The sequence below is a fragment of the Anabrus simplex genome, chromosome 7 (genome assembly GCF_040414725.1).
Source record: "Anabrus simplex isolate iqAnaSimp1 chromosome 7, ASM4041472v1, whole genome shotgun sequence".
Lineage (NCBI taxonomy): Eukaryota > Metazoa > Arthropoda > Insecta > Orthoptera > Tettigoniidae > Anabrus > Anabrus simplex.
The window spans coordinates 111629917-111645439 of NC_090271.1; the positions used below are offsets into that span (position 1 = coordinate 111629917).

Here is a 15523-nt window from a genome sequence, read left to right on the forward strand (position 1 = left end):
TGCTTCTTGAAGGTTCTTTACTTGTATTTTACGAGACACCACTACCATGTCGTCTGCGTATGCATATATTTTCACATTTCCTGAAGCAATGATCCTGTAAATGTCCGCAGTTGCAATATTGAAGAGCAAGGGGCTGATTGGATCTCCTTGTAATACTCCAATCTTTTGCTCTAGTGGGTCTGACACTTCCACATTGTCATCTATATGTATCATGTTGTTATTCAGAATATTCCTCAAAATTTTTGTGATGTAGTTTTTACCAGTAATTGCTTCTAGTTTCTCAATGATCATATAGTCCTGTTTTAATAAATCAAAAGCTTTCTTGTAGACTACGAAGACAGCATGTAGCTTTCCTTTAGGGATTCTTAATGCGTCTTTTATATCTTCTAATAGACATTTTATGGCTTTTAAGTTGACTTTCCCTTTGTGAATCCAAACTGTTCTTCTGGTATTGCTCCCTCTACTAGGGTGTATAAACGGTCTGTTAGTAGGCTAGTTAGTATTATGAAAGCTGTACATTCTAGGGCTATGCCACGATATGAATTTGGATCTTCCGTGTCTCCCTTTCCTTTGTATAGTACTTTAAGAGTGGCAGATCTCCAATTTTGAGGAATACTTCCTTGTTTCAAACATTCATTAAACAGTTTTGTCCATACTTCCTTGAGGTTAGTTGTGGTACTTTTGAGATTTTCATAATATATTCCATCCGTTCCACATGCCCTTTTGTTTTTCGTCGTATTTATCGCTCGTTCTACCTCTTCCACCGTGAAAGGTTCATAGCTAATTGTCGTGTAATCTTCCTCTCTCAGATCTGGTCGCGTTTCGTATGCTTGTAGAACGCTTATAAATGCCGCTCCCACGTTTCCAGCGGGATGTCTCTTGGGAAATGTGGTTGTTTTTAGTGATCCTATCTTGTACCATTGTTGTTCTGCCTCTTCCATCATTTTCCTCTCTTCTTTTGCCTGGAAGATTTCTTTCGCTTCCCTTATGATGTCTTTGTATGTCTTCCTAGCTTCATTATATTGTCTAAGGGATGTGTCCGTTGGTGAATTTTTTCCCCTTCTGAGTGCCTCTAGTGCAACTTGTCTCGCTTTGTAGCAGGTGTGATTGAACCATGGCTTCGCCTTCCTGTTTTGATGGATGTTGCGTATGATTGCACTCTTAATGAGTCTTTCTATATTGGTTGTTGCATTATCTGTATCTCCTTATTGTATTTCTCTTATATCTCCAGTATCTGTGTCCTTTAATATGTCTAGGTCCAATTTTCTTCCTTTAAGTATATTTCCTCTTCCATTTTTAGTTATTGGTGTGCACTGTAGGTTTATGGTGGTGTCCACAGGTAGGTGTTTCCTTCCTACTACGTTTGTTAGCACTTTTTGTTGTGATGATTGACTATTGCTGAACACCAAGTCGATTGTGCTGCAGCCGTGTTCACATATATATGTTGGAGAGTCTTTCTTATTTAGGCCTTCCCTTTCCAGATAGTTTACTACGGTCTTTGGCTCGTTTATGATAAAAGCCACGAACTTCGAGTCTTGTCAAAGCATGGAGTAAAGAGAAAGGTCATGTGCTTTGGTCTTCTGCACATTCAGGCATGGCCTCTGATGTACCATAATTGTGTTGTGATTTGGTGAAAACAACGGGTGAAAAATACTATCATTGATACATCTCCTCGGAAAAGATAAGTAAAACACCACGTGCTGTAATTTTTAGAGAAAGTTGGCAATACGAAAAATTGTTATTTCATGTGATGACCCATTGTGCTTATGTGCTTATGCAATCAACACGTCACTTGTTTCAATATTTGTGTGAACCAAATTTGGGAGAGCTGATGGGCTCTTAGCTTCCACGACATCTATATTTGTACTTTATTTAATCTCTCCTACATTTACGAGTACTCAAGGTAAACGTTTTCATTGTCTTCACTTTCACTTTAATTTTTCTTCCTGAAAATGTTTTATCTTTAAGTGATGACCTGGGGCTGATAACTTGAATTAATTGAACGTTAAGTTTTAAAATATGGTTTAAATATTTTGATATCTAGTACGTCGAGTAACAGTCGCAATGTGTTGGGCAATTTGACTGCGAAAGTACCACTAGAGTGTCTGCCATCTTGGATAGGTATTTCTACACTCATTATGCATACTCACGAGTACATCTGTGCCATATTCAATGCAAAGTGTGACTTGAAGGGAATGTTTATAATTTATTAAATGAATAAATATAATTTTTTAGAGACTCAGTTGAATATATATGCAGATAAAAATGCACTGCTGCCAACACTAAGTAATACATTCGACTCTAGTAGTTCATCCCATTTTATTTGTTTTGTTCATCATGATGTAATTAGCAATTATTTTCGACATATAAAATGTCGCGTTACAAACGAAATTTTCTTGTATAAAAATGTTTGCATTATTTAATGAGCATAAAGAGAAAGAAATGCCGCCGAAGAATAGCTCTAAAGAGATGATCTTGTTTACACTAACGGTAAATAGTACTGGAACAAGATACATTCTCAGTCATTGCTAACATCTCAAACTATGACCTCTAACTCAATGTTAGGCCTTGGTTGTCTTCCGAACATTTGTGAACATTGCAAAATGTTGCTTTTATCGGAATTACCACACGCTATGTTACTTTACCATGCTATCCTACGCCGAAGCAGATATGATGGCGTTCGTAACCTTCAAATGAGACATTCTGTGTAATCGCTTGGGTAAGGTGCTTCGCTTGGTGTCAGTCATACAGAAGTCATGGGCGAGTTTCCTGTAGTCACTGTTACGGAAGGACAGCTCCGAGGCAGAAGAGTAGCCACTCTTTCTGGAAAAAAATATTATAAGTTCCAAGGAATACCTTATGCTAAGCCTCCAATAGGGCCGTTACGTTTCCAGGTAAGTGGACAGTGTGGTTTTGTAGTTACTTTTTTAGATTTGACTGGAAAGAGTAGATTTTTTTAAACTTTCACCTTGAAGGGAACTTAGAGTTAAGATGTGGTATGAGAAAATGTCTATATCAGATTTAGAGTACCGTATATACAAAATTATATACAACGGCCGCCCCTGTTGTCCAGGGGTAGCGAGTAGGGCAAGTGATAGCCAGCAATTCGTATACCCGGTTATACGAGCATTACACAGTGCATTCGGGCAAATAACAAGTAGGTACCAGGTATCTTATGATGAGGATGAATAAAAACCCATTATTTCGAAATGTTCATCCCAATTCATAAAGTCAAACAGTAAAGTTAGTGTTCTAACATAAATTACATGTTATACCTAGGTATAATGGCTATGATACACATAACATCTGAATACTGACATGAAAGAGTTTGCCTATATTTTTCTCCCACATATCGACCAATGTGAAAGGGAAGAATTCCCTTATGGGAAGTAGATACACTATGTGGCCCCCTCTCCTACATGACTTAAAATAATTGTATTTGGGACAAGTTGCGTTATTAATAATATACATATATTATCAGGCCTACACTTGACGTTGACACATTAGGTCTTTTCACTTACAAAAATATGACAATATTTAATCATGGTTCGAATAATTTTTTTTAATTTTGTTATACTTTATTTTAGTTAATTATACGTATATTTATTCATTAATTATTCAATTACTTATTTTATATTACCTATTAATTACAGTTTCACACGGTGTTTAAACTTGTAAAAATGTTTAGATAAAACAGATAAAAACAGATAAAACACCAATATTCATATCTTGTCTATATATACATGTTAATAATTTCATTAGTTGCCTCTGTGGATCAGTGGTAGAGTGTCGGCCTCCGGATCCCAAGATAGCGGGTTCAAACCCGGCAGAGGTAGTCGGATTTTTGAAGGGCGGAAAAAAGGCCATTCGACTCTCCATGTCGTACGATGTCGGCATGTAAAAGATCTCTGGTGACACATTTGGTGTTTACCCGCCAAAATTCATTAAATCTCAGCCATAGACGCCCAAGAAAGTTTCGGTTTTTTCGGTCTGCCATCTAGTAGGCCTAGAGTAAAACAGAACATCCAAGTGTCGGATTCCTTCCATTTTTTTCTCTCTGATTAGTGTTATATAGAGGATGGTTGCCTAGTAATACTTTATACTAAAACAATTACCACCACCACCACCACCACCACCACCACCACCACCACCACCACCACCGTGGCTCAGACGGCAGCGCACTGGCCTCTCACCTCTGGGTTCCACAGTTCAAATTCCGGTCACTCCTTGAGAGATTTGTGCTGGACCAGGTAGGACAGGTTTTTAAGATATAAGTATCCTCATAAAAAATAATTAAACTATTTTTCACTTCTTTTCACCCCCCGTTAAGTAGCTTCTCCGAAAACAAAAAGGTACATGTTCCCGTATTTTTAAAGGACTCTCAAAATACCAAGTTTCTTATCTCTACCATGTTAAGTTTTTGACATATAATGTAAATATACGGGTACTCATTTTAAAAATTTACCCGCTTTTCAGCCCCTTAACTGGATTTTCCGAAACCCGAAAAGTACGTGTTTCATTATTTTTAAGGAGATTCCAAATACCAGTTTTCATGTCTGTACGTCTGTAACACCTTCCGTTTTTGAGATAAATGTATACTCATAAAAATAATTCAACTTTTTCACTTCTTTCCACCCCTCTCCGCCTTAAGTGGACTTCCCGAAAACAAAAAAATTCGTGCTTATTTTGAAATGAAATTGAAAATACTAACTTTCACGTCTGTAACAGATAAAGAATCCTTATAAATACAGTATATTTCAACTCCTTATTTACTTATTTTCAAATCTACACCCCTTATGTCGATTTTCCAAAATACACATGCGAGTTTCTTTATTTTTAAAAGAGATTCCAAATACTAATTTTCACGTGTGTAACATCTTCAGTTTTGAGATATAAGAATCCTCATAAAAGTAATTCAACTCCTTTTTCACTCCTTCCTACCCGTTAAGTTGATTCCCCCTCCCAAAAAGTGCGTGTTTATTTTTAAAGGAGATTGCAAATACCAATTTTCACGTATTTGGCATCTTTAGTTTTTGAGATATAATTATCCTCATACAAATAATTCAAGTGATTTTTCAATTCATTCACCCCCCCTCCCCTTAAGTGGATTTTCCGAAGACGCAAGAACACGTGTTTCTTTGTTTTGAAAGAAGAGTCCAAATACAGTACACATGTTCATGCCTCTAACATCTTCAGTTTTTGAGATATAAGTATCCTCATAAAAAGAATTCAACTATTTTTTTTCACCCCAGCCCGTTAGGTTGATTTCCCCCACCCCTCCAAAAATGCGTGTTTCTTTATTTTTAAAGGAGATTCCAAACACAAATTTTCACGTGTGTAACCTTACGTTTTTGAGATAGAAGTTTCTCTATAAAAATAATTTTTTTTTCACTTCCTTTGACCCTCCCCCCCCCCACCACTTAAGTCAGTTTTCAGAAAACCAAAAATACCCGTTTCTTTATTTATAAAAGAGCTTCCAAATCCCAATTATCACAACTTCAGTTTTGAGAGTTGATTCCCCCCCCCCCCCCCCAAAAAAAATAATGCGTGTTTCTTTATTTTTAAAGGAGATTCCAAAATACCAATTTTCACGTCTGTAACAACTTTTTAAGATATAACTCTCCTCATAGAAGGTGATCAACCCCTTTCCCCTCTTTTTCACCCCCCCCCCTTAATGGGATTTTCTGAAAAAAAATACGTGTTTCTGTATTTTTAACAATTTTTACGTCTGTAAACTTTCAGGTTTTTGAGATATAGATATCCTCATTTTAAAAATTCACCCCCTTTCCGCCCCCTCAGCGACGGAATATCAAAAAATCCTCCCTTAGTGAGCACCTACACCCTAATATAAATGTATCTCGAAAAATTTCATTTCCTTATGTCCAGAAGTTTTGGCTAGGCGATGATGAATCAGTCAGTCAATAAGGACAGATTTCAAAATCTCAGTTGTACAGGTATTCACACCATTCGTTGAACCTGGAAATAAGCCCCTGCGGTGCAGCGCAGGTAGCAGTTGCTTAAAACCACTTCTACTACCGGCGGAGAATCTCCACGGCGCGATCTTTTACTCGGCGCAACTTTTACAGTTCCCAGTGCCCTTGAGGTGGTAGAGGTGGGATCCCTTGCTGAATCCGAGGGAAAAACCAACCCTGGAGGGTGAACAGATTAAGAAGAAGAAGAAGAAAAGTGCATTTCCTTGTTACTGTGGACATGACCGATACAGAAATACCATTCTTTTCAAATTCTGAGCAATGTACAGACAAAACTCTTATTTTATACATAGATATCACCGCCGTCTCGATCCTCTTATACTGCCTGCTCTATGCCACTAGCTTAACACAGGAAGGCGCGAATACCAATATTTCTTCAAGTCGCCGTAAGAGTGCAGTAGTAGACGCACAATCTTCGCTGTCAGTGTGGGTGTAGCACTGTGTTATTGGTGCAAGAAAGAGTGTGAAAAGCTGAGTTATTTCGTACAATGAGTAAACGTGTCTGGTCACTTCCGTTCGTACTAGAGGTATTTTGTATAGAACTGTGAAATGAATTAATCATGTTATGCTTATAGATATTTCAAAAGTGATTTTAAGGTGTACTTATTTTTTTCCCCGTTTGTGCAAGGTATTATATATTTTTTGTAGAGCTGAATCTTCAGATTCTTTTCCCGAAATATTTAACTGCTGTGTACCACTTTTCCAATCTCGGCAAGGTGGTTCGCAGCCAGAAAAGACACGACTCCACGAAATACCGTCTAGAAGGGAATTAAGAGAAAAGCGGCTGTCGGCTTTATCTAGCCAACGACTTAATAAAGGAAGTCATTGGATATCCTCAAATCTCACGCATCTGTGCCTTTACACCTTATTTCAGAAAGTGATGGAGCCTCCGTGGCTCAGGCGGCAGCGCGCCGGCCTCTCACCGCTGGGTTCCGTGTTTCAAATCCTGGTCACTCCATGTGAGATTTGTGCTGGACAAAGCGGAGGCGGGACAGGTTTTTCTCCGGCTACTCCGGTTTTCCCTGTCATATTTCATTCCATCAACTCTCTTGAATATAATTTCATTTCATCTGTAATTCATTAATCATTGCCCCAGAGGAGTGCGACAGGCTTCGGCAGCCGGCACAATACCTATCCTCGCCGCTAGAAGGGGGCTTCATTCATTCCATTCCTGACCCAGTTGAACGACTGGAAACAGGCTGCGGATTTTTGTTTTCAGAAGGTGATTATAGCCATGGAGGATAGTGGATTCCTTGTGATAAGAATTGTGACGGGCGATCACAAAACGCACGTCTTCATGTTTAGACATTTTGGACAACCTCAGATATCCAGACGATGATATCCCAATCAAACTAGAAACATGAAGTCAAATCCTAATTTGCGGGTACTTGGTTCGTGTTGTTGAAGAGAGGATGAAGTGTGACATTTGCGTCAGCAACATCTCACTGCCTAGAGCTTCGACACCACGAAATGGAACTGATTATCCATAGGGACAGAGGAGGAGTTCGATACCCAAAACCTTGTTTTGTTGCTCTGGTGAAGCATCTGCAGGAGTTTGTTGAAGCAGCTGTGCCCTACTGTCGAAGTCGTTCAAACTTACGAGCATAATACGAGGACTTGCGACATCTTCCCTTTCAGAATGTGTTTTGTTACAGTGTGAGGTCAAAGAACATCAGTTGACTTTTAGTGATATTATCCTAACCAAGTTCGTAAGACTTTTATTAAGTGATATTGCGTTCGCAACATAAAAAGTACGGTACTACTCCAAGCCTTCGCCCAGGAAAATCTTTAAATTGTGAAATGAAGAGACTAACTGCGACTTCATACGGGTAATATTGCCGATATTTAATATTACTGATGTAATTTACGAGCTTCAGTGAACAGATAACCATACTACATAGTATTTTGTAGGCTGTCGTCATTAGAATAAGTTTGAAATATTGTGCGTCTACGCCCGCCATCTAGCGGAGTAATTTTGTCGCAGCCTATTCGCAAACAGCACCGCCTTCGTAATATACAGGCCGTACTGTAGAAAGCGCGCCCAGCCAATCAGCTGATCAATTGAGACGAGCTAAGCGAATGTTACAAATTGTACTTGTGAATGTAATCCACAAGGATTGGGGGCATTCTTAGGATAATTGTGACCGTTGAGAGACAAAAAATTATATTTAAGTATACTGCGTGTTTTTTTCTTTAAATTTATCACATCAGGATTTACGTAAACAGTTGCTATTAAGATGATGAAATGAAACCTCATAGTTTAGGTTAGGCATGGTATCTTCACGTGGTGAGTAATGTAAATTCAAGGGATGTAATACTTCTTGTGTAATTTACTCATTTAGTTGTTATCGTATACCACATTTTTGTGGAGATATAATGTGCTACAAATTTAAATACAGTGTGTGAAATTTCGCATTTGCCACAATGCTAAGAGCGTGTGCGTACCACGGCGAAAATACAACTATACAAGTAAATAGAAATTAATATTTTCATTTTCTTCGTTTGGGGGCAGGTTACCTTAATAAGAAACGAAAATCCGAATCGAAAAAAATGCCTGTTACGAAGAATAAAGGTGTATGTTTCACTCATTTTCCAGAGCTGATGATGAGTTCCCCTTTGGACTTTCTTGTTTCACAGATTTGCAGCAGAGCGTTTTATTGTTGTTACAGAACAAGAATAAAAGTGGACAGTAACAAATGGAACCTACATATGGTTATTTCTTGCGTTCGTAATGTTGAGTTCGCGCTGCCTTTTCTCCCCAAAATTAATGCGAGTATAAACCATTCCTCGGCAGTTTCCGTGGATGTGGGAAGTAACTAATAGATCTGGCTGATCAGAGCATTAATATTTGAGAAAACATGAGCTAGCCTATTCCTAAACAAAAAATGACACAGAATGTATAGAAGAAAGGGTATCGAGAAAGTCTTCGAAGGATAGTGCCAGAAGTGTCAACAACAACAACAAACCAAGAAAGCTACTGCATTTATGGCCATCTAGAGGTATGGAAGTAAAGTTTATTATTGGACGTTTGTTTTCTTATGCATAATAATTATTTGTCGGGTAATTGTCGAGTAAAACACTGAAGCTTTGACCACGTAGATCGCACTTCAAACTTACTTCTCCCAAAATTACATAGACATGACTTACGAGTTATTATGCGATTACAGGTTTTAGTGACCTCATCTGTAATATTAATACAACATTTGTAAATATTTCATCATTACAAAAGGTACAGACGCATCATGTCCTTGCATTACACGGTTCGGACGGAGGAAACAGTTCGCCTCTTTGTGTGACGTCATCGGAGGTACAGTACGGCCTGTACATCACGAAGGCAGTGCAAACAGCCTCGCATAGAGCAGGCAGTATGATAGAGAGACAAACCACGCGTCTCAATGGGTATGCGGGCGGGAGCTCGAATCCTTTGACCAATTGTAGCCCTTCGGCTTTGTGGGCCTTGAGTGCTGCTTTCGACAGATGATTACTGGGCTGCATTGATGTGTGTGGTGGTGGTATCGTGAACGGAATCGGACTGGTCAGGATATGACCTGCACCCCAAGGGGTGATTTACGCTAGGATGGACTTAGGTGTCTCATAGCGAAGACCATCAATGTCATAGTTTCCTAAAGGGGAGATGAGGGGGTTTGGGTTAGAATCAAGACCAGAATAAAAATTTCTTGGCGGATTTTAGGATCCTGAGATAGACTTCGTCAATACTGAGATCAGAGTGAATGTCACGATTCCGTCCAAACCATTGAGCACGATTTTGGAATCTCTGGACTTGTTGCAGGTGCGTATTGGCTGCGACCCCCCAGACGGAACTGGCATACTCGAGGATTGGCCGAATGGAGGATTTATATAGCAGGAGTCTGTTTTCTAAATTGAGCCCATTGCCGGCTTTCATAAGAGGGACAATTTCATAAAGGTGGCGATATGGTTGGGTCTAAATTCTGGCAACATGATGCTTAAAAGTTAAGCCTCTGTCAAGGGAAACACCCAGGTCATTTTGAAACATCTAACCACCGGATCACTTCACCAAAAAAGATCAGTGGTTGAGGGTCAGTCCTAGTACGTTTAGAAAAGAGAGCAGCACAGCTCTTAGTGACACTGATTTTAATTCTCCACTGTCGAAGCCAAGGTTCTTGAAGATAATTTTGAACTCTGGGTGGTTGCCAAGATACAGCGGAAATTGCAGTATCATCCAGGCAGTATAGGAGGATGGAGACGGCGGTGGTAGATATGTATGTCGTAAACAACTTACTGTAAATAATGTACCGGTATTACACTCTTTAGATGTAAGAGAAGACCACCTGGCCTTAGTATTTTTGACGTTAACGTACCAGAGAATTTTTGCTTTTGGTTTCCAGTCAAAATTATTAAAAATGCGTTGGGTCCATCGAGAGTCGTCCATCCGCCGTAGGTGACGGTAGAAGCGAGCCCTACGTTTGCGCTTTGTGTCCGTGATCTTCTCTATCTTAGAGTAGATTTCTTGTCTGGATTTTCTTATGCAGATACCGTTTTTGTAATTTGGTCCAAGAATGTAGTGGAGAATCGTTCTCTCTTTTTGCTCCAACTTCTTCTTCTTCTTCTTCTTCTTCTTCTTCTTCTTCTTCTTCTTCTGTTTCATCTTCTTCGTCGTCGTATTATTATTATTATTATTATTATTATTATTATTATTATTATTATTATTATTATTATTATTATTATTATTCCGTTGATGGAAAAAATCACCATCAGAATGTTGGCCAGCAGGGTTGGCCACAAGATTGCGCGCCAAAGTACCGGGTTCAATTAGAAATCTTTCCACAGTGTTCATATGAAGCGAGGGTATATGACGATGTTGATGGCTATGTGAGGATACCGGATATCACCCTCTCCCTACCACATTATCATCGTTCAGCATGATTTCACACTCAGATTCTCAGGTCGGCCATGGGTGTCAAGTAGGAAGACCTGCACCAGGCGAGCCGAACATGTCCTTGGACACTCCCGGCACTAGAAGCCATACACTAAAGAAATAAACATACCTGTACAGTTGTTGTAGAATTAGTCCGCCTGGTAGCCATGATCGTTAAGGCGTCAAGTCTGCATGGTCTGACACCGTGGTTAACTGCTTCGAGTCCCGTTGGTCGAAAAGCTTTACATTGTCAAAAAGTTGGCGACAGAGATGGTACAGTATACAAATTCTACTGCGCCTGAATTCATTTCCAAAACTCTCCTCCCCAGGTGGGTGGGGGCGGTAGAATAACATCAACGGTATGCCCTGCCTGTTGTAAGATGCGGCTCTGGGACTCTGAACTTTGTAGCGTGGGTTGGCGACCACCGGGCCCTTAATTGAGTCTTTCCACTTACTTGTGCCAGGCTCCTCACTCTCATCTATCGTATCCAACCTCCTTTGGTCAACTCTTGTTCTTTTCCAACCCCGACGGTATTAGAGCATTCGAGGCCTACGGAGTCTTTCATTTTCACGCTCTTCGTGGCTCTAGTCTTTCTTTGGCCGATATCTTCATTTTCGAAGCGCAGATCAGTTCTATTTTGTCTCTCTGATTAATAGAGTATGGTTGCCTAGTTGTACTTCCTCTCAAAACAATAATCACCACCACCAACAACCCTCTCCACAGTGTTCAAATAGAGTGTGGGTATACGACGATCTTGATGGTGATTCGTCCGTCGGATGGAGACATTAGGCATTGAGCAGATCCCTTGGTGCTATTCGACAGGAGTAAGCCATGTGCCGGCACACCCTACTATCATATATCACGTCGTTCATCTCATATCATTAATTCCTCCGATGAGGTTGACGTCAGCTTTTTGCTAGTGGTTTAACGTCGCACTAACACATCGAAGTTCTTTGGCGGCGCAAGGACGGGAAAGTGATAGGATTCTGAAGGTAGCGGCCGTGGCTTCAATTAAGGAATACGGAAAAACCATATTCAGGGCTGCCGAACGTGGGATTCGGTTCACCATCTCCCGAATGCAAACAAACAATTTAATGAAATGGAAAATTAGGTTAATCTGGTTGTACACATAAACCAACGACGCTATATTTACCATCTGGATGTAGACGTCTATATCCGATCGTTATTCCCTTCTCTTTCTTCCTGGACTTTAGCTAGTTTATTGGAGAAACCACTTCATTTCGACGTGGCCTTGTTTTACGGACGAATTCTCCTTCTGACATCAACCCTATGTGGAAGGATGTATTTTTCATCACAGTGTTGAGTGTTCCTGTGGTGGTTGATAGCTTGTCGTGTTGTATGTAGATGAACAGATGTGGCAGAGGACCATACGGAGATAAAAACTCGGCTAGGATCCTCTAAACCGAAAGCCAGTACTTTAACCGCTCAGCCAATGAGCAGGTCATCCGATCTTTATTACTCTACGGTAGTATTAAATAAGTACTATACCTTAAACTGTTAATAAGCGTAAGAAATATCCACTTCATTAATTTCATTAAATGGCCAATACACTTATACAGCAAATACTAGAATTGGTTATGCATAACACCCACGGTATCCCTGTCGTAAGACGCGACTAAAAGGGGCCTTAGGGGCTCTTAACTTGGGAGAGGGTTGATTGGTGCCAACGGGGCCCTTAGCCGAGTCCTGGCATTGCTTCCGTTTATTTTGCCAGGGTCCTCACCTTCATCTATCCTATCCGCCCTCCTTTGGTCAACTCTTGTTCTTTTCCGACCCCAGGGTATTAGAACATTCGAGGCCTAGGGAGTCTTTCATTTCACGCCCTTTGAGGCCCTTGTCTTTCTTTTGCCGATACCTTCACTTTTCGAAGTGTCGGATCCCTTCCATTTCTCCTCTGTGATTAGTGTTGTATAGAGGATGCTTGTCTCGTTGTACTTCCTCTTAAAACAATAATCACCACCACCACCATCTGAAAACCGTAAAACTAGTTAGTGGGACGTAAAATTAATAACATCATCATTATTATTATTATTATTATTATTATTATTATTATTATTATTATTTTATTATCTAACTTAATTATTATCATTATCATCATCGTGGAAATAAGTATAGGCCCCCGAATTAATACGTTAATAAACCCACATAGAAACAAGCTACACCAAAATTTAGCTTATTTTATTCTACGTTTAATTATGTGAGGTGAATTTTAATTTCGTGTGGCTATTTCTAGCCGAATGCAGCCCTTGTAAGGCAGACCCTCCGAAGAGGGTGGGCGGCATCTACCATGTGTAGGTAACTGCGTGTTATAGTTGGGGACAAATCATGACGACCTCGCCTCACACCACTACTTTCCAGCGGCAGCTCGGTGTCTATTAGCGACTTACAGGATTTACTACCTCTACTGCAGCCAGAGTTGCCAAATCGGCTACTGCACTCTACACGAAGAAAGGGTAAATACTACAGAGAGTGAGGAGGAAAGTGGTTTGGCAACCTCTCCAAAACAAACAAGGATCACTTAGAACTCGTTAACTCAGCAGGGTGCAGGGTGTGATTGACTACTAGCTTCCAGCTCGCTTCTAGGAACTGAGATCGTCATGTTTTGTCCCCAACTATATTGTGGTGGAGGACAGTGTTATGTGTGGTGTGAGAGTTGCAGGGATGTTGGGGACAGCACCAACACCCATCCCCCGAACCATTCGAATTAACCAATGAAGGCTAAAGTCCCCTACTCGGCCGGAAATCGAACCCGGGGCCCTCTGAAACGAAGCCCAGTACGCTGACAATTCAGCCAACGAGTCCGACATTGTGTGGGGTGGGGACGATATATTGTATCCACGGTATCCCCTGCCTGTCGTAAAGGGCGACTTAAAGGGGAAGCATGGACTCTTAACATGGAAACGTGTGTTGGTGGCCACGGTTTCTCTAACCCCGTCTAGAATTTCTTCTACTGTACTTTCTTGTGTCAGACTCCTTACTTCATCTTTCCTGTCCGGCCTCCCTCGGTCAATTCTTGTTCTCTTCCAACTCCGGTGGTATTAGGTTTACGTGACCTAGGGAGTCTCATTTTCTCGCCCTTAGCAGTCCTTCCCTCTCTCTCGCCGATCCTTTGTTTTAAAGATCGGATCTCTTCAGTTTCACTTCTTGCCTCTTAAAACAATAATCGCCGGGCTGAGTAGCTCAGGTGGTACAGCAGTGGCCTTCTGAGCTCAAGTTGGTAAGTTTGATCCCAGCTCAGTTTGATGGTATTTGAAGAACTCCTGAGAGACATAGTTCCAGCACCTCGTTGTCTCCGAAAACCGTAAAGGTAGTTAGTGAAACGTTAAATCCAATATTATTAAAACAATCACTACCACCACCACCACCACCACCACCACCACCACCACCACCACCACCACCACCACCATATCACCACTTAAATATTTCTTGTATACCTTGGCCAGACTCTGTTCTCTTCCAAATCTGACTATGTTAGGTTTTAGGGGCATTTCGCATTCTTTTGCCGATATATTCATCTGAGCTCCTCCTTTTTTTCTTCTGAGTACAGTTAAGATGGAATGATTTACCAAATAGCTCGTCCCCTTAGAATTAATCACCAGTACGTTCTTCGAGGCGAACTTAATGAGGATATTTTATCGACTCCATTCACTGAGGAAATGAATATTAATAAGAGATCATCATTTTCATTTCCCCTTGTCCACCCCCTGCCAGATCGGGGTGTTGATGGCACTTCTCCGTTGCCTCCCCTTCCACCATTCCTCTTCAATAATTGTATTCCATTCCAGTCTTTGTTTCTTACACTGTACTTGACATAGTCTATCCATCCTGCACTGGGCCTCCATCTTGCCCTCTTTGCCTCTCTCTCAGCCTCCAACACTTGTTTTGGTACCCCTCCCTCCTCCATCCTCATAACATGTCCAAACCATCTCAATTTATTCCTCTCCATCCTATCACTCAATTCTTCTACTCCTCTTTCTTTTCTGACCTCAACATTTATTACTCTGTCTCTCCTTGTCTTCCCTACCATACTCCTCAGGAACTTCATCTCACTGGCCTGAATTTTACTTTCATTTCTTGCTGTCAAAATCCAAGTCTCTGATGCATACGTTATACCCTTCTACTGATCTCTTTATTGAACCGTTCTGTTCATGGACCAATAGTATAGATTTTAGTATTGGATATTGGGATTACATGAGACCACCCACGAAGTCATTGTCTTATAGTTTATTTCATAAAAGAGTCCAGAAGAAGCGTTCTTGTGTGAAGAGAGCTAGAGCGTCATTATGAGAAATCTCCAGAACCTCATTAAAGGGAGTTATGTCCCAAGCCAAGCCTCTTAATGAAGATTGGGGACGCTTCCCGGATCCCGGCAAAACTTACCTTCGGAGGGAAGAAAGAATTAAATTAATATCTTTGATTACGGAAGAGTTGCATTGGATTTGATACAAGAATTGCAACCTGCATAATTTCTGCTTAATTTTGATATGCATTAGGGCTGCAACCATAAATGCATTCGTTAAATAGGGTACTTGACGTGCTTTGTGCGGGAAAACTTCGAGTCGCGGGCGCGCGTATCCTGCACGCGATCAAACGGCGTGGTTACGCTAACCTGGT

At 40.6% G+C, this 15523-nt stretch overlaps 1 protein-coding gene across 1 annotated transcript in view; it reads left to right on the forward strand.

Moving 5' to 3' along the window:
• The first annotated feature begins 2603 nt into the window (after positions 1–2603).
• Positions 2604–15523, forward strand: part of LOC136876942 (esterase E4) — a 215031-nt gene continuing 202111 nt past the window's right edge. The window contains exon 1 of the mRNA XM_067150707.2: positions 2604–2894. Within this exon, the coding sequence (XP_067006808.2) occupies positions 2757–2894 (138 nt within the window). The 5' untranslated portion in view covers positions 2604–2756. The remainder of the gene's footprint in view (positions 2895–15523) is intronic.